Raw genomic sequence first — 26153 nt, 5'->3', positions numbered from 1 at the left:
GATATGTAATACTGTCGCATTAATGACTAAACAATGGAACATTGGAACTCAACTTCGACCTTCCGCATCAACATAAAATACAACAAGACTGGTTTGTGGTGAGAATATATGATAACTAGTCAGAATGCTTGTGTTTCAACTGGGAAATGACAAAGGAGCCGCTACAAGTCTAGCCACTCATCTTCCCACTCGCAGATATGTTGTCCAATGGGATAATAAATATCGTCGACGTTCAATGATGGCTTTTTTGGGATCTTCTTTGTCTGAAGGCAAGGTCGGGGCTCCTGTAACAGACCTTTGTATATCATATGAAGCTCATTCCTAATCTCATCTGGGAGGTGGAATGGTAACTGCAAGTCAGATAAAAGGTCTAGTCCCGATTGAACATGCTTCTTCAGGTCTCCGATGTCCTGCCGAGCATGAAGTTCGGATTGAGGGCGCAAAATTTCTTGATGTTTCTTTATTGCTTTTACAACAACCCTAAGCATGTGTGCGGTAAATACAAGCTCGAGGATAAACTAAAGATTGTGGGACTTACGTGATACGAGTTAGGTTGGCAGAGATATCGTCCATCTCCTGGTGGCGCAATGTACCATGTTTGAATCGCAGTTTCAGCTCAGCCTTCTTGGTCATTACAAGGGTATTTACTTCCTCGAGACAGCCTAGAATTGCAGGCACAAAGGCGAGATATCGTAGCCTGTATTGGAGAAGCGGTATTTGTCGCGCCATTGGTTTGCTTAGAGATGCCCATTTATAAATCGTGCTAACGAGACCGGACCCTTTCAACAACCGTTTCCGCGAGAGTACAATGCGAGTGAATTTTTGCTTGATGATGGAAATGGCGGAATATTCTCTGTCGGAATATCCAACCTGAAGATCTTCAGGAATTTCGATTTGTGGAATCTCCTCCTGGTGCTGAAGGTCGGAGTCCAAGTCATCGGCACTTTCCGAGGCAGTCTCATCCAATGTGCCATCTTCCTGTGTATCTGTGGGTATTCCTCCTTCCATCTCACGGGTGTCGGATAGCGGTCCTACATCTAGAGCAATGGGGTCCTTAATCCCTAGGAAAGTCGAAGAATTATCCGCAGGAAGAGATCTAGGGCCGCTCCTAGGATCGAGGATTTCAAGTAGCTCTCCAATGTTGGTGTATACGACACGGCGGAGATCTTCAAGCTCATATATTGGATATTGGACATCTGTTGAATGCATTATCCGTATCATCTCATCGAATGTCGATCCCCGTAAGGAGCGTCGCGTAGCCAATATAATCCCGCCGAAATTTTCTGCGTTAACATAACTGATTTGAGGGTAGAGGTGTTATGAGAAACGTTCTATCAATATGTGATTCTTCTTACCTTGAATACAGACGAGGTGGTGGTGTATTGAAGCGATGCAAAGACGTCAGGCAAGCATAAACCTCCTCGCGAAAATTGTTGACCCCGATGTTGGTCCCCACTAAGTTCCATTGATCAGTGAGAAAAAAGTAAGTATCATGGGATGGCTTACGGAGACCCAAAACACGGAATCTACTCGTTGGGTTAGAATAAAAATATGAAAACATATGTAATAATAATACAATACGCACACTCGAGATATGAAGACATTCCTGACGACGGGTGGTTGAAGGGTCAGCTTGCGCATGTCGTCGCCGCAAAGGAAATGGTCTGCAGATATCCTATTAGCAATGGAATTTTGCAATTACCATGAGAATTCTCAACGAACTTGCACTCCCTGAATGAATACCATGTATAATTGCACGCAAAGGCCTAAATAACATCCAAAATTTTCCCCGTGTGTCTTGCTGTGCGGCTACAACTGGATCGAACTTTTTGAGTGCTCTGACAATCCATCCACGAGGAAGTGTAACTTTGCTCAGGTTTTGTCTCCAGCAGTATTGGTTGCAAATGATGAGTGATGAGCAGATATCCTCTATGAAACTTAAAAAAGTGTTTATGTCAACCGGAATCTGTAGGTTAACGACGTGGCTGCAATGAAATGATCAATTCTAGGAAATTGAGAAATTAGAAATTCAAATGTAACCTACTCAATGAACGAGATTCCCATAAGAAGACTTGAAGAGGCTTTGCCGTCCATAGAAAAGATGAGGGCCTTGAGAATGTTCTGCGCGTTGTTCGTCAGAAAGACATCTGGTGTGTCTGGCGAGATGAAAATTTGTGAACGGAACATGAATGTAGAAGCTTCTGTGCGATTGAGCGTAAACGCCATATCGGCGGCTTGAATTACTGTCGTCAAGAAAGCTGTATACGGCCACTGATACCCAATTTCAGAAGAAATAGACCGTGACCAATCGTTGACAATAGCCCATTTAGCTTTCGCATCAGCGATATCGCAATAAGTATCGTATGTGGATGCCAAGAGATAATGGGGAGGATTCAAAACTTCGTGCAACTTCCCTATCCAAAATCTAATATCGTCATGAGATGGTGTACGCTACACGTATGCCGATGACTTACCGCCTTTCGCGAAGCATTTGGCTTTTGTATTGTATGCCTGATATACTGTTGTATATAGAGATTTGCAGTAGATGAGCAGAGAGCCAACTTTGGCGCCAGGCATCGTCTGGTGAGATGTGTGATTGAAGGCGGCATGTAACCTCATTGCATCCTCCAAAGTGCAAGTAAACGAGGTGTCGGAGGCAAGGATTTAGCGCAGAAGACCGGCGACAGATGTCATTTTCTCTGGTCACGCGATCCAGAAGGTGCCGTTGAGTACATGTATGATAAGTCGACACTAAATCACTTTTGGAAAAGTAACGAGACGATGATTCTGATCCACGGCTCTTTGACATAAGAGAAGAAGATCGAGAAAGAAAATTATTGGACAAAACCATGAAGTCGTTATCCACCTTGATGATTCCAAAAAGCTTCATCACTCGGTAGTCAGAACTGGGATCCAGGCAGAACGCCAGGTTGTGAAGTGTGCAGATGTACTCGGAGAATAATTGCAGGGAGGCCGATATCTGGTAGATGTCCATTGTATCCAGGGATGGCAAAATGTTGTAGTGATAGTCGAGGCATAGGAAGGCTGCATCAGGATTACCTGAAGCAGCCAGCGATTTTGCAAGCGAAGCGAGTTTGTCAAACTCCCTATCAGATATTGCTTGGAACATCTGAAACTGGCAAAGGCGTTAGTACGATATTCCAGCCATTATTATAAAAGCAATAAACTTACCTCAAGTAGATCTGCGGACTCGATTGCACCTTTGTCGAGAACTTCGAAGCGTTTCAACAGTTCGTTGATTTGCTTGCTCTCAGGAGTTGTTGACGTCCCAACGGATAGATTTTGCCATAGTCCCTGAAGGATATAGTGTGCAGCTCGTTGGGATGTATTGCTGTCAAGGTTTACGCCTTCAATGATTAAATCCACAGCTTCAAGAAACCGGCCTTCTTTGAGGTGAATGTCTACTGCGTCGATTCTCCTACCAAGCATCAGATACAAATCCACTTGAGCCATGTCGAGGTTTCGATCCTCGAGATACTCGATCTCGTCCTCGACCGTCTCGAATAGTTGATGAGTTTTGCTACAAGCAGATGAAGAATATAAGTTTGTGGTCAATTAAAGTTAAGCTGGTTTCATGACGTACTCGAACTCTTTTTTGTTGACATAATAAAGTCGTACAATGTCTCGAAGAGATTCCATATTGTCGACCTCTTCGGCATGGTGAACAAGGATCGAGTGGACGACGTCGAATCTTCCGAGTTTCCGGTATAAAAGTGACGCTTTCGTGAAGTCTGGAATCAGCTCGTATGTTTTCGCAGCCGACAGGTTGTCACCGGCATCTTCGAAGCATTGCGCTGCTGACTTGTAGTGGCTGTTCTTGGTATGCGACTTCAAGGCACTTTCGGCGCAAGATATAAATGCACCAGCAGCCACCTTAAAAGCTGCTTCGCGCTCGCGTTTCCGTGTATTAGATGGAATTCTGAGAGCAAGCTGTTCTAGATAACGAGCATTTTCCACAGCCGCCTGTCGGGGGTTTCCTGCTTTCTCGTAGCTATCCCTAGCATGAGAATATTTGTGGTTACGGGATAGCTCGAGGGCTCTCCTCGCCCATTCTTCTTTGCTAGATGGCACAGCGAAGTCAGAAAGGTCGTCATCTGGGTGGCAGTTACGAATTTGCCCGCGGTTAGACCATAGCGCCTATTTAAAATGAATATTAATGCAAGGTGCATAGGGTATAGAAAGATGAACATACCCTCATTGGCTCACCCTTTAACGATTCATCGGCAATTCGCAGGTTATTTCGTGCACGTGTAATAGCTACGTATAGGGATTTGAGCTGATTCCGAATGGTAAGTGATGGAAATTTTATTTTGTGAAGAAAGTATAAAACCTCTGAACAAATTGCAGCGTGACGTGTTGGATCAAATCTGGGAACTGATTCAAACTTTCGATCCTCGTTTGAGATGTTGTTGAGGACTAGCCTCCATTGGGACAGGTCTACTGTTGAGTCGTGAAAGAAATTGTAAAGAAAAACCTTTCAAAACCAAGTCAGTGTCTGGGAAAGAAGTGAAATATGAGCTTTACATCATTGAACTCTAAGCCCTTGCTATCGTATATAGTGCTTAACGAAAGATAGAGATAGGTCAATATTTAGATATAATTTTCTCGACCTGTGATTATGTAACGTACATGACGAGTCCAATCTTTCCGAGTTCTTCTTCCAGTCGTTGCTTGGCAGCTTCGTCGCGAACAAGAATACCTGAAGATATTAAATTAGCTGTCGCTACTAATCATGAAATTATGCCGTAAGGTTTACATTGATTAGCCCCTAGCTCAATCTTTTCGTTTCTGTATGTGCGTTGAATGAAAAAAACATGCTTCAAGGAAAATTCATACCTATTGCTACCCTTAGAAAGGAAGTGCCCCTACCGTACAAAGTGAGATTGCGATTTACAGGTTTAAGTTGTTACCATCAAAGACATACCTCTCGAATGTAACCAGGATAGACGTCCTGATAGAAAATGGGCTTGACACCAGTGGTATTGCCTCGTTCGCGTGGTAATGAATCAATACTGTATGGCCAATGTTTCATTATCAGCTCGATGACCGAGTGAGCACAGTCCACAATTCCGGAATGTGACCGATAGTTCACAGCGAGGTGGAATTGTTTTGGAGTATTAGGCTTTTCAGACTTATCCATAAGACTTAATTGTGATGTATTCTGAAGAAGAAGCCTTTGCTTCTATTATAAAATCAGCCCCCAAGGTTCAGTTATATAGTCATTACAACTCACTTCAAATTTGAACATGAAGGAAGTTAAGTCTTTGAAACGAAATGAGCTCCCTGCTGAGATTGTCTGGGCAGTATCTCCGGCCCAAAACAAGCCATCAGTGTTTCGAGAAAGTAGTCGAAGCACTGAATTGAAGCCGGTATCAAATCCGAGAAAATTATAATTTCATAGGGAGGTCACTAACCTAAGGCATCCACAAGTAGATTATCCTGCGTTTCATCGACGTAGCTGAGAGGTTAAGAGTAACAATTAGGCAGTCAGTGGCAATTTCAGAAAGTATACGTACACGTAGTCAAATATTTCACCCAAAATACCTTGACGCTGAGTAATGGCACGAATGATAGCGTGCGTTCTACGAAGGAGTTCACATCATTCAATTCAGACTCCGCTTCAATAAAATTCAAATCCAGGTTACCTGTCCGGTGCATCGTAATCCCATCTTTCGTTCTTGAGCTTGCGATACGCCTCGAAAAGACCATAGATAACGGATCGATGCTCGGCGAAGGTTGGTTGTGTTTTCACAGATAGCTCTTCGTACGTTTTTCGATCGAGACATCCGCTTGTCACTGTGTACTCCGAACCTTGAATAACACCCATGAATTCGCTAAAGACCAAGTTCGGAGCTGGATGTTGTTCAATAAAGTCAGGGAAACTTTTGAACCGTTATGCGAGTGAACTCACTAATATTTTTCCTCAGCGATTGATTCAAATGTGGCCAGTATTCCCCCAGGAATCTGTCGTACGTCACAAGTTTTCCTTTCGCCGCAGTGGCCGGTTGAAGTGGACGAGACACGGGTGATATAATTTGGAAGGATTCAGGTTTGACTTCCTTTTCAGAAGCCTCTATGTCTGCCTCAATCATGCTATAAAGCTACACGACCCAACGCTTAAAAATTAATAACATATGCATAAAACTGAAGGAAATGACATACGCGGTCGATGGTCAGGAACAGAGGGAAATGCTTGTCCTCAAGTTCGCTAAAACGTCGAGGAAGATTGCCCCCCAATTCCATGTCTTCGTTGTCTTCCAAAGATTCGTCTTTTGCCTCAGAATCACTAGCAGATTTTCTGTACTTCGTGCTGCGATTTGACGCAATGGCCAACGACTCCAAATACGAGGCAAACAAATCTTCTACCTTTGCTGCAAGGACTCGAGACTGGGTGATGAAAACCTGCCTCGGCTTCGCACAATATTCACTGCATAACTGGTATTCGCGTTCGATACGGAGCATTTTGTACAGCATCGTCGTTGTTTTTCTGTCACATGGTGTGTAAATCTATCGTCGACACCTTTTTTTAGATGACAGAGGTTTTTCTCACCCAGTCCCACTCCGGCCCAATACATAGCACGAAGAAGAGTGTTCGATGATCTTCCTTTCATATTTCGACACTTCAAAAGGAAGTAGCACATCCCGGTCATCTTCGACGCCTTAAAACAGGTCAGATGTTAATTCCGCAGAACGTTAAAGGAATTGTGCTTTACTGTCTAGAAATTCCTAGAACAATGTTAGACTGTCAGCAGATTCCATGAGAATAACCTGGTGGCAAACCTTAGACAAGGCAACATATTTTTCCAACCTAAGCGACATGGAGTGGACTCAGAGAAGGAATGTACACCAACAGAACAAAAACTCACGTCAAAATCTTATGCAACTATTTTTGTAATAATTTGGAGTCAAGCTCAAATATCACCTAAAGAATGAATCAGGAGCACGAACATACCTGATTCTTGTCGTCAGGAGGTAAGTCAGGAATCATGAGCGAAGTGTCTTCTCCGACTTCCACCGAAGACGAGAAACATATGGGGAGAAATACGTCCCCATCTTGTTTCTTGCGCTGCAGACACCTGTGTGGTCACTCAGAATTTAGAACGATGAATATATAGGACACGAGAAAATTTGGTGATACCTGCTCCTATACTCGTTCCCACGCTTATCAAGACGCGAAGAGACGGAGTGCCATAAACGATTATCCATTTGTGCGTGGGTATATATCCCATAGACTCGAAGGACTAACTCAATGATGCTGTAAGTATAATACGTGCTATAAAATGGAATCAGTAACCTTGCGTTTCCGTCTGGTAATCGACGTCAGTCAACAACAAACGCAGAATCAATAAATTTTCGCCTTACCTCGACATCGTATCCAGGAGTACAGTCAACTTGATACTTAATGGCCATCGACATCAGTTACCCAGTTTCTTTGGAAAAGGACATTACATACGATGAGACGAAGGTCACCACTTAATTTAGCCTCGTAAATGGGAACCTCCGTTCCGGGACCGCTCAGCCTCTTCTGGTTGTCGTATGAAAAATGACCGTTCGAAAGCTCCCTACAAAATGAATAAGAAAATATAAGTCCTATCCACAAAAAAGAGGGGATAACATACTTCATTTTCTTTATGATGATGTCGAAGGAGGCCTTTGCCTTATGACGGTACCTGCGGAGGTCTTGGTGTGCGCTGGTTGAAATTAGAATATTCCATTTCCCAAACCCTTCCGGGCTGTCGAAGTATAGCGCTCTGTACACATAAATTTATGTTATGTTTGCGATGATGGAAAAGCGACAAACGATTTCAACGGCCGAACCATTGGAAACGCCACCGCCGTCTCTGTGGCAGTCGTCGGGGCTGGTGGAGGAGGATCGTCAACTATGATTGTTGACGATGTCGTAATATGCAGATCGATAGGACGTTCCTGTAGAATGAAAGATTCTTGAATGATATTACAAAACTTCTCGGTGCGTATTTTTGCTAAATAAGCCTGGTTCCCCACGGTCAACATAGGGCAAGACAACTATAGACAATGTCGGAGCAACTACACACCTTCAAAATTTCTTTTAACCTTTCCAAAGTGTGTTGCATGCATGCTGTGGCACCAGAAGAGCTTTGAGGCACCGGTATATTCGTAATGAGAAATGGCGACTCATTTACCACAGGACGATATGCGGCCTTTTTGGATTTCTTCATTTCTTTTTGACTGAGTTTACCCCAGTGTCCCTTCTTTGCACCCGGCTTAGAGTGACCTGAAGTTTCCTCGGACCCTATGTCTTTCCATGCCAAAAGGGACTGTAAGAGTTCTGGAGTGAGTTTTATAATTTGGTGATTTTCCCGGTCACAAATCTCCCCGGGTGACGAATGGAAGAGAAAGAAATTAGATAGTTTCATCAATAGTCTGTAAGCAAAGCTTCGCTCAAAGCTGTGTGCTGTTGATGGAAACCCGTCCAATATCCAATCTTGTAGAGGTATCTCTTCGTCCAGGCCTAAACGGAAAAGAGATCAGTTGGTTGATAGCCTAGCTCGGAAATTGCACAAGAGCTCATACCTGATAGGATCAATTCAACGACATGGCTCCTATCGAGTAGTCCTTCCAACACTTGAACATGATTTTCTTTGGTGATAACACCTGCAAACTCGTACAACGCCTCGTTGATGCCGTCCTTGCAGACAAGATTAACAGGGTCAAAAAGTCCTGCGCGATAGGTGAATTTGCGGATTGTGCTCATGGATTCAAAAGCGATACGGTGATGTGGTAAAGTGGGATAACAAATTTGGAGCTGAGGCTTTTATAGGCTGCCCGTGGAAGCAAGAAGCAAGAGCTGCGGCTAAACGAGGGCATCACGTGTTTATGACTTATGGGCGCTTATTTTCTCTACGATAAGCTCGAGAGCAACTGCACTGTTCCCCTCCATCGAAAAGGGTTTCAAAAATACCATTTCTACTTGGGAAAAGATCCCTAGGTTTCAAAGGGATGCTTGACATGAAATGTAGCGAGAGGAGCCAAGGTCATTGCTCTCAGTCTTCGACGGCGAGATCAACGGTGTGAAACACACGGATAAGAAGCAATTAAGAACCTTAATTATATTGAAGGAGGCGTCCTTGTGACCATAACGCGGGTGATGTGGATACAGCTTGAGATATGATCAATTACGTTCCGCTTTGTACGAGACAACGTGTAGCATGAAGCATTGGGGCTTTGTACCCACCATGGTCACTTGAAGCATCATCTAGAGATATATTTGAAATTCTAGAACGCATGTAGACAAGTGGATGACTGACGGAAGATCGTAAAATTGTTTTTACATTATGGTTCACCTCACCCTCCCCATGGTCAGAGTTCAAGCTCGATCCGATTTCAACTTCTTTTTCGGTGAATGGCCGACCAGCAATGAGACAAGATATGCTGACCATGACAACTTTTGATCCGTGTTCCGCAGCAGATGTTCAGATTATAAAACAACAGCTCAGTTGCGTTGGCCATCGAGACCGAATGTTTTGATCAGGCTTCTAACGGTAATATAGCCAGGGTTTGAGTGAGCACTGACTGAATTAATAAGGACCATAGAAATTCCGTAAAATTTTTGAATACCTTGGTGGACAGTGATGTTTTGCAAGTCATCGCCTTTTCCTCTCCTTGTGCACCAGAGAAGATCGTGTGAGACGCAAATGCAACACTGCCATGGAGGACACGAATTGAACTGGGATGTTGAGAAGTGTAGGTGTCGTTAACATTGAATCTGCCGATCTTTCTTATTTGAAAGTTCTCATAAGCGAATGCTGTATCTGGATTTAGATGCCTTTCAGAAATATCAGATGGGAGGTGAGAGACTCACACTTACGATTCGTGGATCATGGATGATGAAGCCGGTAGAAGCTGACTGTATGGGCCATTGGAATCTAATTATACGGACTCCATAATTGCTGTGGCCTAGAAGATTCATAGATTGTGATACATAGATATGTCGAACTAAATCGCTATGCGTATCATGGATTTACGAAGTTATTACACCTGTATGTGAATGATAGTGATGGTCGGATATACGTTGTGGTAAAAATTGTGACCTCGACTGCGTCGATATGGAGCAGCCACGTGCTCCTATGTGTTGGCGGGCTTGGACTCCTGGCGAAACTGGCTTATTACTCCAAACCCTCATATCCGCCATCTAGACCTCCTTCTCCTCGTTTCTTACGGCCCTCGCTACCATCCACACTCACACCCTTCATCTTGGTTTATCATGCCTCCCCCGCACTATGATTTCTTGATTAAGGTCAGCCAATGAAGGACCACTTTGTAGCTGCGACAAGTTCTGACCAACAAATATCCAACTCGATTAATACAGCTTCTGCTCATTGGAGATTCTGGTTCGTCGATTATCTGCTCTGGAGGCAATTGTGCTGACCTTCGGAGTCTACCTCAGGTGTTGGCAAATCATGCCTTTTGCTGCGTTTCTGTGACGACGCCTGGACCCCCTCCTTCATTACCACCATCGGCATTGACTTCAAGATCCGCACAATTGAGCTTGACGGGAAACGTATTAAGCTGCAGATAGTACGTCATATTGTGCTGCTGCCCGTGGCTCAGTGTACTGAATGTAGTGCTCTTAGTGGGATACAGCTGGACAGGAGCGCTTCAGGACCATCACGACAGCCTACTATCGCGGAGCGATGGGTATTTTGTTGGTTTACGACGTCACAGATGAGCGCTCATTCAACAGTAAGTTCATCTCGCGTCCCCACAGGAGGGTTTTCAGTAACTCATGATGCCACTTTCTCGGTACCCAGATATCCGAACGTGGCATTCGAATATCGAGCAGCATGCTTCTGAAGGCGTAAACAAGATCCTCATCGGAAACAAATCAGATTGGACGGATAAGCGGGCAGTCACTGAAGAACAAGGTCGCGAGCTTGCGAATGAGTTGGGAATCAAGTTCATGGAGACTTCCGCCAAGGTGAACGAAGGTGTCGAGGAGGCTTTCTTCACACTAGCAAGGTCAGCCACCCCCTCATGACTCGTGCCTCCATGTGTTCCCTTATGGCTAATTCAACTGCTTCTTGCAACAGGGATATCAAGACCCGTCTGATTGACTCACAAGCAGACAGCGCAGCGCCGCCCACCGACTCACTTAAAGTCAACCAACCTGCGGCGCAGTCGACACAAGGCTGTTGTTCATAATCAGTTGGTGGTCTAGGTCTGGACACCTTCACTATCACCCACCTTGATGCTGTCGCTGTCGCCGTCGTTGTACCATTCTTTGTCTTTGTTTCTTGGAATATGCTACCAGCCGCTATGTGAGCGTTCGTGGATGGATATGTATATCAGAAATGCCTACGCTTGTAACGTTCCGCCATTCTTCTATAGTACTCACACACCCATTCTTCCATGTACAAACACGCGTCCTCCATTTTCCTCTCTCTGTGGCATATATACACTTCCTTGGTATTCGAACCGCACAGCTTGTTCATTTACTTGTATTAAGGACCTTCATCCAGCCATCTTTCTACCAACATACATAGGCTCCTATGAAATTGTAATACATTGGGATCAAGACAAAGTAAAAAAGGGAAACCAAGCAAACGATTTCAAGTAATATATATATATCACTCCAACTACAGGTAAATGAAGAAAGAATGGTTAACAGAAAGCAATTCAATCCACTTGCATCTTATCATCTTCAGCAGCAACTGGGTCAGAAATAGCACTGTTCCAGTTACCACCCCACCACTTTCTGATACGCTCTCCGCCATATTCTTCGTATTCCTTCTTCGTCATGCCCACTTTGGCGAACTCCGCTGTCTGACTGAACGCAGCCATCCCTTTCCAGGCGTCTAATTCAGGGTCGCCGGCGCGAACAACATTGACAGGCGAACCGGGTGGCAATAAAGACCTCAAAGCCGACTCTAAACGCTCCACCATCCCGGGGAATTTGCACGCCGAGCCTGTCAGAAAGACGTTCTAGAATGATAATCACAGCAAAAAAGATCATTTAGAATGCCTATCGCGCAAGAGTGAAGGGAACTAATACGTACCTGAACGACCTGTGCTCGATCAGCTTCGTAGTCCAAAGGCTTGTTACTCGATCTCGACGGGATGAATGAAGGGATCAGATTTTGGATGACTTCAGTGAGACCTGCTGAGTCTACGCCTGCCATCCCTGGATGGAAGTAGGCTTCACAGACTCTCCATCGCTCAGTATTAAGGTGTATTCGTGAGTTGCCTGTGCCGATAAGTTGCTTTTGGTTTGCACAAATAAATAAATCATCAGACGCACCCTCTATACTAGTCTCCTCGTATGAAGGTCGGAAGGCAGATATGAGGGCAGATCGTTGGGTAGACAAGAAGGCGTGTGTTTGCTTCTTCGTGAATGTTGGATCATGTTTTAACAATTTTTTCTCAACAAATGCTAGTTGCGCTAGGTCATCATCTTCGTCAGAAGATGGTGCTGCAGTATTCTAAATAGTTGCATAGCTTTAAGACAGACTTTTTGAAATTCTTTGCAACAAACAGAACTTACGATTTTGCGATAGATCGCCCAGTCTGCGTCATCTGCACCGAACATGTCCTCTGTACAAGAACTATACTCAGCTGGAGCAAAGCTGGAAATCAAACATACGCACCACCGTTTCCTTTCCGCTTTTTGGCATTAGGAACACGATCATCTGAAGCCAGCGATGCAATATTTTTCATCCTCGCCTGAGCAGCTGCACTCTTCCGGTCCGTCAGAGCTGCCTTCCGACGAGCACGATCTTTGATTTTGGCCATTAGTTCCTGTCTAAAAGGTTAGACGGTCAAGTACATAAGGGGAGCATTGGTTACGTGCTTCTTGCTCCTGTCGCATCCTTCTCGACCAACCGCCCAGATCCGCCTTTCGCTCATCCTCTTCCTTCTTCTCTTCGCGTTCCTGCTCTTCGCGTTGGCGTTCTTTTTCTTTCCTGGCACGCGCTCGGGCCTCAAAACCGGCTTTAAGAAGTCGCTGTTTTTTTTTCTCTTTCAAACTTTCTTCATTGAGCTAGGATATAGCATAATGGTCAATTTTTAGTCGTAAGGAGGAGAACTTCGCATGTTCACCTCTGAGTCGGGAACATCGAGAAGGGGAAAGGATGGTTCCTCTTGCTGTAAACCAAGATTATTATTCATAAGCAAGAAGAGTGTGATTAAATACATACGGGTTTCCAATCGGGCTCCCCTTCGTCTCTTCTTCGCGCTTTTTTGACATCGTTGTCCAGCTTCTTGATAGCTTCGTCCAGGTCAGCTTCGTCATCAAGGCCTTCTGCTTGTAGTTTGCTCTGGAGAAATGGCGCATCAGCATGTATAAACCTCGCACCAAAAAAAAGCGTTACCATCCACTCTTTCTTCGTCTCCGTGGCTTTGCTTTCTTTCAAGTTGGTAAGAAATTGCAAGTCGTTCTCCTTCCTTAGAAGCTACGATAAAATGAGTATTCGTTACAGCAGCAATGAAATGCCAATGAAGACCTTTTCTGCCCTTGCCTTGGCAGCTATCTCCTGCAGCCTCCAGCCCTGTTCCCTGCGTTTCTTCGCAGCAAGGTGCATCTCTTCTTCAGTCTTTTCGTCGAAAATAGGCAAGAAAAATGGGAACTGCACGATTACTCCTGATTGTGTCATGTTCAGCGGATCGCGTAGCTTCTGCAGCAACGCTGGAAAGTCTGTCGCTACTTCGCAAAAATTATGCAGCATCCACTGTATGAGGGACTATCAGCAAGTCTTCGACTGAGAAAACGTGAGGGCACTAACGTTGGTTTGAGTATTTGTCACCCTTGTTGGGAAGGTGGGGTACTTGAGTTGAATTAGTTTCAGGAGATATTCGGAGGATTGAGAAGCACCCCATGGTATTCTATGCAGATTTAATAAATATTGGATGAAAATATAAACATACGGTTACCGTTTGGCTTGGCTCAAGAGACCTTTCCCTCTGAGGATTGGTATAACTGACGTAGACGCTGTGTTGAATGAAACAACGAGCCCGTTAGCTGAAAAGGGTTGGCTAGGAGGAGGAAGGTGGTTTTGATAGAACGACATAATTCCGTCAACGCAGTATGCTACCGATGGAACGGAATAGAGCTCAAACATGAGCTCAGAGGTGACTGGATGGCAGTGAGCTTCGAGCACCAGACAAACATGCATATTGCGCGACTTACGCGCTCGGGAATGAAGTGGGCTGCATAGTCGCTCAGTCATCAGGATGGGATGGTCGACAGTCGGTGTGTCGATTCCCAGTCGAATAAAGGCGTAGTCCAATGCATTTTCCTACGTCTCGAGAGTAATCCATCAGGTCTGACATCCAAACGACCACCCATGCGCTATCTAGTGCAAATGCAAGGCACTCACCAATGCATCAAAGTTCAACAACACATCGCCTTCCCATGGCGTCCTCGTCTGTCCTCGCGCCCCACTCTCTGCGTCGATGCCATTGCCAAACAAGAGCAGAGGTTTGTTCGTCTTTCGTTCTTTGTATTTGGCAACCGCGTTGGGGCCAGCAAACGGCTTCGAGGACGTGCCAAATCCCCACCGAAGATTTGTAGACCCATTGTCTATGACGATGGGTGTGTGCGCGTCGCGATGGTTGTCGTATGAGTCTAGATTTGGCGCTGGGAGCCCTGGAAGTTGGATACTCGGAGAGTTGACAATGGGTTCGATGGTGTTATCGATCTCCATAACGTGGAAGAGGTTTACGGTTCGAAATCAAAGTGGAGTTCAAGGATTACTGTTAACGTGAATTAAGAATTGGGTGGATGTGTAAACTTTGACAGATGAGCTTCTTTGAATTGGATGTTCTGGTTTAAAGTCAGTTAGTTGGCTGTACACATAAGTGGAGGTTGTGACGCGACCTCTACAGCAGTTATAAATGCGCCATTGATGTAAAGAGTAATGTGATTGCCGGCGACGTGTTTGAATCCTTTATAGCTTTACTATGAAGGTCGGAGGCAGGTCGATACAATTGAGGCCGAACGAACTCCGGCGCTCCGCCAAAGTCACAACAAGCGCGGTGGCCATAACGCCAAACTTATCCACAATCATTCGCAATGGAAACTCTTCAATTTCCTCACTTCCAGTCACGATCTTCTAGAGTACACTTTGCACTGTTCAGAAATGTATCCAATTCTTCCGCCATAAAATCGCGCATCATCGAAGCCTCGACAATCGAAGGAGATCCAGGCGAAATAGCACGGGAGGCGGTCAATTTTGCGTTTATCAGCGCTCGTCTCGTCTGTCGCAAGCTCTCTCGTGGTGTTGCAGCCGATCTCTGAGACGCCCTTTTCACCACAGATCACGAGCAGGTTGCATTTGGAGACTGCCATTCACCAGGCAATACTAGCTGACTCGCAGAATGGGCTGCGTACAAAGACAGTCCATTCAGAGATTTTGTACATTATGAATCCTACGCATAATGTAAGAATCTCTTATTTTCTACGTGATCCTATCTTTTATCGATCTTGAATATGACAGATTACTGAGGCAATCCGACGCTTTGGGGTTTCAAACGAGGATAGTGATTTGATACTCGTTCGGGTAGATTCGCCAGACCTCAACTCATCAGATGTGGAGAAGAAGATGAGGGAGGTTGTTTCCGGGGATCTGGTTGCTTTTTCTGAGCTAGAAAAGGTTACAGACTGGGCCTCTGTAAAAAAGGTGAGTACTCGGGGAGTATTAAAGGGATTTGCTAATCCTTTTGCAGTATTTCAAGCTCAACAGCGATGTAGCCGTGAAAGGAGCTGCAGGGGATCCTACCAGAGAGAAGACAATTGTCGATAATATTGTCATCAGTTTTGTGGCCATGAAAAATGTTATGCAATGAAACTATTCTCTAAACTTGTCCCCTCAAACCCACGTAATACGAAACTCTCATTAGGTCAGATTATCCAATAATGTTACATTACTCCTCCATGCTGAACTTCTATTAAGTAGTAAACACCAGCATGTCCAATTCTTCGCCCAGCGGAAGAACCGAAACATCGGCCATGAGCTCCTTCGACGCCGACCCCATCAACAACGGGAAAACCTCAGACAGGTACCCATGGCATCTCTGTACAAAGAATTGCTCATCGAAAGTCCACGGCTGCGCCTGTAACGTCGTATAACGCAGGTTCAACCTGACCCTTTTCACTGAGTCGAATGTTTCATGAGTCAATAACTTATCAAACAATGCCCACGTCTTTGTCTCTGGAAAGAATTCCGTCAACTTGAACCACGGTGGATGCGAGTGAATCTCAAAAGACAACTCGATGCACTCCAGTGTTCGAGGAACAGACAGAGACTTCAGTACATCCAACATCTTCAACAATGGACCCCGAATTCCCGTGTTGATTGAAGATTTATGACCGATCGCCACTGTCCTCAGAGCGGGAAGTTCATGCAATGGTATTTGGTCTCCAATCGCCCGGCGGAACCCACTCGAGTCCGTGTCATCGAACACAACAGACACGGCTTCGAGGGAGTGAATGGCCAAGGCGATTTGCGTAAACCTCTGTAAGTCGTCGGGCAGATGGAAAGTGTACCTCAGCAGCTTGATGCTCGACAAGTTCACTTTCTCTGCCGATTTTTCCAGAGAGACTGTGCGGGTGCGCATGGTGTCCGATCCAATGATCTCTTCTATGAAAAATGGGAATGTATGGTCAATATCTACAGCTTGCAGCTGGCCGACAGAATCCCAGAGACAGTTGAACGCAGGCAAACCGGGAATGGGACTGAATATTGTTACAAGGTGGAGGCGGATGTTTTTGATTTTTGTTCCCAGTAAAAATGTCGCTGGAACACTACACAAGTTCTCCAAATGGAGCGTGCGCATGGACGGCACCCGACATAATTCCTTGAACGCCTCACGAAAGTCTCTAGTCAGATACGGCCAGAAAATGCGCATGGAAGAACCTAGCAACGTCGTTGTGTGGATTGCAGTGCTATGCTTGCATAGCATCCTGATGATTGTTGTGAGGTCTTCGTTATTCATTGTCGTGTAAGCGTCGAACACCGACCCATCCATGACAAGAGTGAATGACTGGACGTGGTGCAAAAGACTGGTCATTTGAAAGCCAAGTCCAGAGGTAACAACCTCTCTAAACTTCCTGAGCCTGTAGAACAACTTCGACGGGACCGAATATGAAGGCTGAGTAAACTCGACATTGGAGAATAAGTGATGATGCGCGCGATTTCGAAATGCGATGGAAACCAGAGAGCAAGCCTGCAGGGTGATCCGGCGCTCGACTGGACTCCTTAAATTTCCGACTTGGTCTACAAAGAGCTCGAGGATTTCGTTTGGAAGCAGCTGGCAGGACCCTTGATCTCGTGGCATGGGACCAGGTCAAATATAAAGGAGAACTTACCTGCGCCCGAGATCAAGATATTGAGAATCACTCAGTCGGACTGCAAAGTCGATGACGTGAAGTTGAAGACACCTTTGATGAGACATAGCATTGATTTTAGTTGTCCTAGCCAGGATCAAGCAAGCTTATATACGAGAGCCCGGCGAAAGATCAGGGACAAGGAAATGTGATTGTTGAAACAAGTCTTTGTGTCGAAGTTACAAGTTAGTTGTTAGTTCGGAAGCGCACTGCCAAATAAAATGATCATCATCCCACAAGTGACAGAATATCTTCTTCCACTTGAAGTTACTCTCAACAAAACACAATGTCGACTCGGCCTATAATATCATACGACGATATAACGCTTCCTTACGACCAACCTGAGACTCCCTTGGTTAATCACCCTTCCTCATCCTCGCACGCAGGAACGCAACCCCCGTCCAAAAAAAGAAAGAAAAACAACCACAACAATCAAAAGGCAAAACGAAGACAAGATGCAAACGCGTCAAGGAATAATGGACCGGGTTCTCAGACGCCCGCCTCTCAAAAATTTATGAACACCACAACAAATTCTGTCAAAACTCAACCGCCTCCAGCGGCCATTCACGAAGAGGGGGGAATGGAGGGTGAAGAGGGTGAATATGAATGTGGATATGAGGAGGAAGAAAGCAGAGAGTTGACACATGAGGAGATTTGGGATGACTCTGCACTGGTGGACGCTTGGGACGCTGCTATGGAAGAGTACGAAGCGTATCATGGGACCGAGCAGGACTGGAAAAAAGAACCAGTCAAAAAGTCACCTTTGTAAGTGCATAATCCACGTCTTAAATGACTTGATATCTGCTAATTGCGCGCCGTCAATAGGTGGTACAACATCCCTTTCGACCCATCTAAAAAGCCTGCCGCAAAAGCGTTGTTGAATGCTGCTGTGGGAACGACGACGGCCACACCTCCCACTGCGCCGTCTGACGGGGCCGAAACTGACTCAAAGCCCATCGACTTTGACACCTTCGTGCCGACTCATGATCCATCCCTCGATATACCTTCTGTGCCAACTCCGACGGCAGGGGAGCTACCTACCATGCCGTCTGAAGCCAGTTACATTCCCGACAGCGTTGCTGGCTCGATTGTTAGTCAAGATGAAGCATTTCAGCGCGCGTTGACTGCGATGTATTGGGGCGGATACTGGACAGCAATGTATCATGTAAGCTCTTGTATATTTTTTCATGATATATCTGTTACTCATTTTACGCGGTCTTCAGAGTCAACGACAATTAGCACAGAGTCAGAAATCATCAACAACATCACAGAAAGTAGCCATTCCTATGCACAAAGAAGATAACGACGAGGACGAAGACGAAGACGGGGATCAAGAAGACGTTGATGACGGCAGCGCTGAAATTGAAGTCGACGAATTCATCCCCACCCAAAGGTGACGCCGTAAAATTGTTACAAAAAATACGCTACGCCTTTGAACAGCAGATAGCACATTGTTGCGATTGGATCCTCTTTGTCGATAACTACTCGTCCTCACGAACGAACGTTGTACGTCTCTTCAAATACACCTAGGGAAATAAAACGTTATCTGATTATCGTCCATTCTAAGTGGTATTTGGCTCTTCCTGTAATACTTGATCACGGTGCGTGACTTTGCGATAAATACTTTTACAGTAAGCCAGGCGTCCTGGTCGTATTGTCTCGGTGATATGTCTGGAAAGAGCATTGCAGAGTAACAAAAAAGTAGAATACACAAGATCTGACATTAGGTAACAAACAATATACGATCTTTTTCATGAAAAAAACGACGCGGAAAAGAGGGAATCTAGAGCGCGATTTCCACATCGATTCTGGCCAAATACGAATACACGTCCGGTGACATCCGATATTTCAATATACCAGCGAACACCATCAGTGAACGCGACTTTTTCCTGATATTGGCTAAAGTCTACACGACGATGGTGTCAGAAATAAAACTGATGTAAATAAAGGAAATAGCAAAGAACGTACAATCTGCTTCGTCGCATCGGCGGCCATCGAGCTCTTGACGCGCTGATGCACGCCTGAGAGGCAGTCCATAGTAAGCTTGAGATATATCTGCAGGTTTTTCTGCAACGCCTCGTGGAGGTGGCTGAACTCTTCTGCCCGGCGCGTAATTTTCGCAATATCCCCAGTCAAAGGAATGAGATCCGTCGACTCCATAATCTGCGAGGACCTATATTCAGCAAATGTCCTCATAAAAACAGGATAAAACAACTTAGGACGTACGTCAAGTCCCACTTCAGGTCTTCCCTTGTTCTTTGCCTCCGTCGCCTCCCTAATTCTTAGTAACCTCACAACGGCCTCGCGCTCCCTGCCCGCCGCGCGATTTGCACGCTCGTAGTGCCTCAAGATCTCCGCGGCCGTCCTCTCCAGCGCCTTACCCCGCTCATCGATGCTCGGTTGAGAGAGGGTATTTCCAAGAGCATGCGCAAGACACTCGACGACGGTCGCGTAGTCTCCGGCGAGGTTGTACAGCTTGATCGCCTCGGTAACGCGGTCATTGTCCGCTGAATCGCGTGCAGCGCGAAGGAGGATCTCATTATTGTAGCTTTGCGTTTCTGAGAGTTCAAGGAGCTTGGCGCTGTGTTCAATTGCGCCACCCTGCAAATTAGTATAGTGCGTTAATATGAGGGACAAGATTGAGTATCAATGAAAGGGAAAGAAACGCACATATCTGCCTCCTTCCGGTCTGACACCCCCGACGAGCTCTTCCCAAGCAGGACCACTATTGGCCAAAACAATGATCCGTCGCACGAACTCCCATGAGAGCTCAACCTGCTCTTTTCCAACACCGCCACCTTGGTCTGAGCTGAGGGTGATACAATACACATATTGCAGCGCCTCTTTCGCATCCATCTTCACAAACTGTCTAACGTATCTCCATATTAGCGTCGACAGGCTCAATGCGGGAGGACCAGTGGGTGATAAAGAAACTGATTGTTGTGCGGGGTAGAATGATCAGCCTTATATGAATGTCAATGGTTTAGTTGGAGACTTACGGGGTGTCATATCGGATGTCTCGGATCGTGAAGGGACTCTCAACAAGCCATGGTAGGCGAGCGCAATTGCAAGATGTACGGCTTCGACTTCTGTCTCCTGGTATTCCCATAGCGCCGCAACCGCCTACATCGAACCAATGTCAAGCAAGACCGCAAAAAAGAGCATAGTTAAACGTACGCGCTCGAATTGACCGCACATGAGCAGAACACCTGCCCACACACCCTTTCGAGAGTTTGGCTGGTTCGGGGGACCGTCGAAGTGGCGTTCGCCATAACCGAGGAGAACCTCGGCAAAAGCTCGCAAACCACCATCTTCCTCTTCGTCAACCATTGCCAGCTGGAACCAGAGCCAGTCCTCCGTTGTTGTGGTCACCAGAGGCACGCTCCTCCTTGTTGGCTCGAGCTTGCCCATTAGCTTATATAGTGCAAGCTTGAATGGGTCCGCGGTGTTGGAGTGCAGCATATGTGCGTTGTACACCGATTGCAAGTGATCTCGGTGTGCCTTAGGTAGTCTAATTTGGATCAATATACGTGTACATTTTCAAAGACGAGAAGATTACACACTTTCTTTCCGGGGATTCGATCCATGTGCGGAAGTGGTTCACAAAGCTTGCCTCTCGACTCTCAATAGCATTTTGGAACTGTAATGCCTCGGCGAGAGCTTCGTTGGTATGGCCTGTTCGAATCAAGTAAAACAGTTTGGCCCAAATAGGCTGACCAGCAACAAGTTCGATTCTGTCTTCCCACTCTCCATTCCTATAATATCTGACCAACAAGAACGCGCGAACACGATTCGCAATGCTGGGATCGCCACCCAACCTCGCCTCCGTTGGACGCGCCTGCACCGTCCTCTCCAAGATATCCCAGTACTGCTCTTCGAGAGCCTGCCGAGAGCCGGCAGCGATCTGTCGACGCAAGGCGATAGCCTCGCGACTCTCTGGGTCTCCAAGATATGTTCGCGCATACTTGCGCGAGAAGAGTGGCGCGTTGAGGATATGTGCGCCGGCGTGCTCAATGGGTGGTAGTGCTGGTGGTTCGCCAGTAATTTTTGCGAGGATGTGGAAATTTTGCGTCATTTGAATCGAGCGAGGCTGTGAACATGTTAGTCAAAGAGAAGTGCACGGAAAAAACTCAAAGACAATACGTCTGAAGCGACAGCCAAAGATGCCTCGACGAGGGAATGCACAACGGGGTAGGAGGTGCCTTGTAATCGTGCTGCGTTAAGATCGGCAATGACACGGTCATAGGCCAGCATTTTGCTTTGCATTTGCAGAGACAAACTGGGAGTTGTAGTTGAAGCCTGTTGACCTGTAAGCGATACGCCAAAGAAACGCGGTAGGACATACACCCAATACACTTTTTCCGAGAGTACTTGCACGCAGGTCTGACATGCCGCCACGGTCAGCGCTGGAAACACGGTCGCCCAGTTCCTCGAAGACGCGTTTCTTCTTGGCTTCCCAATCACGATGGCTTCGGTCCTCCAGGGCACGATAGAATTCTTCTTGAGTCTCCTTACGACCCTCCTCAATGGTAGAGATCAAGTTCTGTTCATGAGCGATTCGTAGGTAGCCTGCAACATCGGTGTCTTGTAATGGTTGTAGTGGAGAGAATGTGGTTGATGTATTGAGATGAGCAATAGAACTTGAAAGAGCTGATGCATCGACGTGTGCTTGAGCTAGTAAATAATTTCTATAGCATGTTTTAGTTTATTTCATCGTATTAACCAGAAGACCTACGCTCGGTCGGCATCCGTTGAAGTTCCTGGTTGTCGAGACACAAGGCGGCGAGAGAGTGCCTCAATTTGGTCCAGAGAAAGATTCACCGAAGGCAAATCAGGCCTTGACAGATGAGAAGTCAAGTTTTTGGAAGAGGTCAACAACGAGGATAGATCTGCAGCCATTTGCGAAATCCACTCGCAGAAGTTCTAGTATTGGAACTTTGTGTAGTTTATATTCCAGCATTGGGTTGAAGCCTAGACGTTATTTGGTGTTTTCCTCTGATCCAAACAAAGCCCCGTTCCCAATAAAAACGAGTTGCTTCTTGTTTGCTTCAAGTAGTGGCTTCAACTTGGCTTCTGTGAGTTCAACAAACACATGGGACCTCAATTCGCATATTTATACTTCCATGACCGTCTCTAGGCATTTCTCTTTATCCTGCTTTCATTTCTTACGGTGTTTCCTAGGACAGTCAGTTCTCATCAGAACTTGGTCACACTGAGACTTTACTAGACGTTGAAGGCACACTTGAATCCAAGGCCGGCATGGCGTCAGCGTCACAATGATAGCAAATCTTTCTCAGTACGGCCCTCTAATGCAATAATCACACAAACTACCGATGCTTGGCCCACTTCATAATCATCTCTTCAGAACTTGGCACGGATGGCGAGACAGACTGACTATGTATCTTTTGCAACTTCGAACAGGCTTCGACATTGTATATGATCTGCGTACCGGAATTGCATCAAACCAAAGAAGCGTTACACACCACCAAAGATCTCAGTAGTAAGGATGGTAGCTGATGTAGACCTGGCCGTGCCCCACTCCTTTCCGAATCGTCAGATAATTGGCTGCCATGCCTAAAAGACGTTGGCATGTCACTCTGATTTCAAGAAGTTTGCTTTTTGTATGGAAGATGCACTGACCCTATATTTATGATCTCCTAAAGTTATTCCACAGGGATGTATACTCACAAAATATTTCCATGACATATTTCTAGCGGTATCGCGAAGCTGGTCGGTCCCTTTAAACCTTTAAACTCACTGACGAAACACCAGCCTTGATCAACATTCTGGGATCATATCACTCCCCAATGCTGTGATCATCTTCGCCGGGATCCAGGTGAATCTAATTATGGAATGCAAATCACATTGCACAGCGCCCAAGGTCAGGCGAAGTAAGTAACTATCAACTTTTAAGTCATTGCCTCCTTTTTTATTTCCTGGATCGAGCCGACGTTGGACAACTAGTTCCCCATTCACAACTCTCACCGTAAAAAATCCCTTGTGCTTACTTCCTAGGCATATCGAGGTTTGATAATATTTTGGTGCATCTGACTGAAATAACCACAGCATGGAACACTTCCTAATAATGTATCCAGTTCTAAAGATATGCCATTTTTCATGGAGGCGGCATGGCTGACTTTCACACCATTTGCAGAACCATATCCGTGGAAATCTTCTCCGCTATGGCAGTGTTAAAGGGCTCAATACCGTGTAAACCTTGGGCATCAGCTTCCAAGCCGGCACTGTCGAACTCCAAGCAACATTGTGATTATCACGGAAAAGATGGGAGATGTGCTCTTCTTATAACTGGAGACGTGTTATTCTTGATTTCCCTCAGGCCGCGCCTCCCACTGCTTTTCAAGCCATTTAGCTCGTCTGGACGAACGCTAAAGCTACTGCCTGTTGTATGCCGTCAAATTACGATACCAATGTCTCTGCCGGACAGAGAATCAGCCTGAGCCACGAACCCTCCTCTGTGAACGCCATCGATCGAGTTCAGTAAGCAGCACGAACCCTGAATTCCAGGCCAAAAACGAAAAGTTCTTATTTACCCTTTCCACTCTTCAGGTTTGTCCAGTTCTGTATCCAATACGCCAGTATAAGTAGGTTTTTTGATCAACTTCATTTCGTCTTCGCACCTGACGCCTATTAACCATAGCGCTAGTGTTCTATGATTATCTATTAACTTGGACAAGGGAGGTCAAATACATCTGGCGCAAAAAATTTACACTTTCCACTGCCCTATACATTGCGTGTCGCTACTCCATGATTTCAAACGTTCTTTTCGTCTTTGCACGAGCTGGAAAGCTGGCACCAGCCATCAGTTGCGATGCTGGTTATCAAATCTGCTGCTCATTTAGTGTCCTGGGTAGGGCGGCGGTCCTAAGTGCGTCATTTCACATTTGTCCTTGACAATTAAGAAGACGGGCTAAAATTTGATTTAGTTGTCCTGGGAGCCAGGACGTATGCAATATTTGACCGCAAAAAGTGGATTCTGGTCATTTTTGTGCCACTTGGAACGTCCATTGTGGTAATAGACGCTGTAAGATTGTTCTGAATCATTTTTCCCAAAGAAAATATCTTTAATTTCAACAATAGATGCACATTAAATATGTTGTCTGTGTCGGAAGTCCAAAAAATGGCTCGTATGTACCTCTTTGGTGTGAACAGTCTGGTCGGTCGACTGAACGAGATATTTTTGCTACGACTTGCAGACCTGAAGAGTTTATGGCAATTTCCGTTGTCGTGTATGAGGTACTCGCCGCGATCTTTACCGTCTTCCGAGGTTGGCAAGCGTTACGTATCCGCGTTGATATCACATCTGGGAAGGATAGGCTAGAATACCTCGTCGTGCAGCAGGGTAAGTGTACATACTGGTCGTACGGAGTAAACCTTTGATATCATATTTTGATAAACAGGGATTCTTTACTTTTGGTACGAGGATTCTGATGACTCTCATAGATTGGAACTTACTTGGTGTAGTTTTGTTTCGCTGTTCACGATGTCAACTCTGATTATGCTCCACGTAAGTCGTTAGCAACTTCTAGATATATATCTGATGCTGATGTCACCGTGTGGTTATAGGTCGCGCCTGTGAGGATGGATCTACATACTTCTTTAATCTAACTTCATTTAATTCATACAATTTACAGAGTGGATCCTTCCTCCAGCGTCTTTTCAATGCCCTCACTCTTCCGTAAGTCGCTTTCAAAATACCTCGGGGTTATCATAGGTATGCTAACATGTCCGGCAGGGTATCGGGAATGATGACAGCCCGTTTCATCCTCCATCTACGCGAATGGGAACACAGTCGTACAATGGCATCGATGGGTACCGCCATCGACAGTATTGAGTTTCAAATCCCTAGGCTCTCCACAGTAGCACATGCCTCTGTGTGCTCGGAGCGTACAAGCGAAAGCTCATCTCTGGACGAAGAAAGGGAGGACGACATAGCGGAGGTACCCAGGAGTAGTAGAACCAGTCTATATAGCGATGGCGGTTCCAGAGGTGTGATCGACGAATTTGGGCGGTGTCTCGTCCGTCAGGCTAAGATTGAGAGGAAAAACATTCCAAGTGACATCGAGGAGGTTTGATGTAAAAATGTGTAATGTAAGTCGTGTACAATCTGTATATTATCACTAGTGTATAAGTACTTAAGCCAAATGCAAATCAAATACTGAGAAAGAGGTGGCTTCAACTCATTAAATCACCAAAGTTGAACAGAAATTTCGGCGCCTCTTGTGACCCTGGACTTGCCCTGAACGCGATGTTCAGTTGTTGAAACGTTGAACGTTGATCGCTTACATTTATCGATCATGACAGGGCATTGACTGGCTGAGTCTAACCTATAACTAGTTCCTTCCAAATCTGTTGCAACCTGCCAACATTGACACATTCGTGTTGCATTAGAACCAAACACGTTGGCAGAATGTACAAGTTCAGGACACGTCAGCGTGATACACTTAAAAGTATTCAATTCATTGGATTCGATAGAGGTGAAAATGTTACAACAAACATTCTATGTGAAAATAAGAAAAGCACGCAAGTCATCGTAATCTACTGGGTAGTAAAGGGAGCATCTGCTACTGCTGATAGATAGATGTGGTTGGATGTGTTCATGATGATCGACGAAATGATGTACAAACAAGAAGAAAAGAATAGAAGATTGGAAAAGCCGTCGCAGTCATAAAATACCATGTGACACCAGGCGAATAGTAAGAAAAAGTTTGACAAAGAATAGAACGTGGTGTTAAGGATAGAAAATGTTGTTGAA

The 26153-nt window shown here is 45.5% G+C and overlaps 9 protein-coding genes across 9 annotated transcripts; 4 read left to right on the top strand and 5 right to left on the bottom strand.

Annotated features, from left to right (window-relative positions):
- Window positions 1–161: 161 nt before the first annotated feature.
- Window positions 162–6495, bottom strand: JR316_0001306 (TPR and ankyrin repeat-containing protein 1; the record flags this gene model as incomplete). Its single annotated transcript, XM_047887116.1, has 20 exons — window positions 162–480; window positions 539–1297; window positions 1586–1664; window positions 1723–1985; window positions 2045–2425; window positions 2475–3136; window positions 3193–3541; window positions 3605–4158; window positions 4214–4297; window positions 4407–4461; window positions 4651–4720; window positions 4778–4809; window positions 4858–4886; window positions 4946–5203; window positions 5255–5376; window positions 5436–5479; window positions 5538–5603; window positions 5667–5874; window positions 5933–6122; window positions 6184–6495. The coding sequence occupies 20 exons, from the start codon at window positions 6493–6495 to the stop codon at window positions 162–164; spliced, it is 4836 nt and encodes a 1611-aa protein (XP_047754862.1).
- Window positions 6496–6714: 219 nt separating this feature from the next.
- JR316_0001305 (uncharacterized protein) lies at window positions 6715–8755 on the bottom strand (the record flags this gene model as incomplete). Its single annotated transcript, XM_047887115.1, has 11 exons — window positions 6715–6747; window positions 6802–6829; window positions 6888–6904; window positions 6974–7097; window positions 7160–7262; window positions 7316–7328; window positions 7475–7583; window positions 7641–7772; window positions 7823–7947; window positions 8076–8512; window positions 8575–8755. The coding sequence occupies 11 exons, from the start codon at window positions 8753–8755 to the stop codon at window positions 6715–6717; spliced, it is 1302 nt and encodes a 433-aa protein (XP_047754861.1).
- A 1509-nt stretch (window positions 8756–10264) lies between these two features.
- On the top strand, window positions 10265–11202 carry JR316_0001304 (GTPase Ypt2; the record flags this gene model as incomplete). Its single annotated transcript, XM_047887114.1, has 6 exons — window positions 10265–10297; window positions 10370–10391; window positions 10448–10578; window positions 10635–10743; window positions 10812–11019; window positions 11091–11202. The coding sequence occupies 6 exons, from the start codon at window positions 10265–10267 to the stop codon at window positions 11200–11202; spliced, it is 615 nt and encodes a 204-aa protein (XP_047754860.1).
- A 474-nt stretch (window positions 11203–11676) lies between these two features.
- JR316_0001303 (Actin-like protein arp5) lies at window positions 11677–14699 on the bottom strand (the record flags this gene model as incomplete). The annotated part of the gene is made up of 14 exons (XM_047887113.1): window positions 11677–11982; window positions 12057–12244; window positions 12299–12479; window positions 12542–12591; window positions 12645–12795; window positions 12824–13036; window positions 13096–13140; window positions 13194–13313; window positions 13368–13448; window positions 13500–13724; window positions 13779–13878; window positions 13927–14128; window positions 14183–14291; window positions 14373–14699. The coding sequence occupies 14 exons, from the start codon at window positions 14697–14699 to the stop codon at window positions 11677–11679; spliced, it is 2298 nt and encodes a 765-aa protein (XP_047754859.1).
- Window positions 14700–15067: 368 nt separating this feature from the next.
- JR316_0001302 (EKC/KEOPS complex subunit) lies at window positions 15068–15840 on the top strand (the record flags this gene model as incomplete). Its single annotated transcript, XM_047887112.1, has 4 exons — window positions 15068–15250; window positions 15312–15434; window positions 15492–15674; window positions 15721–15840. 4 exons carry the CDS (start codon window positions 15068–15070, stop codon window positions 15838–15840), a joined length of 609 nt encoding a protein of 202 aa, XP_047754858.1.
- Window positions 15841–15942: 102 nt separating this feature from the next.
- JR316_0001301 (uncharacterized protein) lies at window positions 15943–17331 on the bottom strand (the record flags this gene model as incomplete). The annotated part of the gene is made up of 1 exon (XM_047887111.1): window positions 15943–17331. One exon carries the CDS (start codon window positions 17329–17331, stop codon window positions 15943–15945), a length of 1389 nt encoding a protein of 462 aa, XP_047754857.1.
- A 335-nt stretch (window positions 17332–17666) lies between these two features.
- Window positions 17667–18777, top strand: JR316_0001300 (uncharacterized protein; the record flags this gene model as incomplete). Its single annotated transcript, XM_047887110.1, has 3 exons — window positions 17667–18145; window positions 18206–18545; window positions 18604–18777. The coding sequence occupies 3 exons, from the start codon at window positions 17667–17669 to the stop codon at window positions 18775–18777; spliced, it is 993 nt and encodes a 330-aa protein (XP_047754856.1).
- A 386-nt stretch (window positions 18778–19163) lies between these two features.
- Window positions 19164–22279, bottom strand: JR316_0001299 (Nucleoporin NIC96; the record flags this gene model as incomplete). The annotated part of the gene is made up of 10 exons (XM_047887109.1): window positions 19164–19286; window positions 19349–19543; window positions 19607–19981; window positions 20051–20313; window positions 20380–20503; window positions 20558–20891; window positions 20944–21470; window positions 21524–21679; window positions 21726–22068; window positions 22116–22279. The coding sequence occupies 10 exons, from the start codon at window positions 22277–22279 to the stop codon at window positions 19164–19166; spliced, it is 2604 nt and encodes an 867-aa protein (XP_047754855.1).
- A 1507-nt stretch (window positions 22280–23786) lies between these two features.
- JR316_0001298 (uncharacterized protein) lies at window positions 23787–25473 on the top strand (the record flags this gene model as incomplete). The annotated part of the gene is made up of 10 exons (XM_047887108.1): window positions 23787–23878; window positions 23948–23982; window positions 24039–24266; window positions 24325–24422; window positions 24479–24525; window positions 24595–24756; window positions 24863–24905; window positions 24965–24973; window positions 25033–25076; window positions 25134–25473. 10 exons carry the CDS (start codon window positions 23787–23789, stop codon window positions 25471–25473), a joined length of 1098 nt encoding a protein of 365 aa, XP_047754854.1.
- Window positions 25474–26153: the final 680 nt, after the last annotated feature.

The sequence above is a fragment of the Psilocybe cubensis genome, chromosome 1 (genome assembly GCF_017499595.1).
Source record: "Psilocybe cubensis strain MGC-MH-2018 chromosome 1, whole genome shotgun sequence".
In the NCBI taxonomy this organism is placed as follows: Eukaryota; Fungi; Basidiomycota; class Agaricomycetes; order Agaricales; family Agrocybaceae; genus Psilocybe; species Psilocybe cubensis.
The sequence above is the reverse complement of the archived record's forward strand: the minus strand, read 5'-3'. Positions and strand labels throughout refer to the sequence as shown.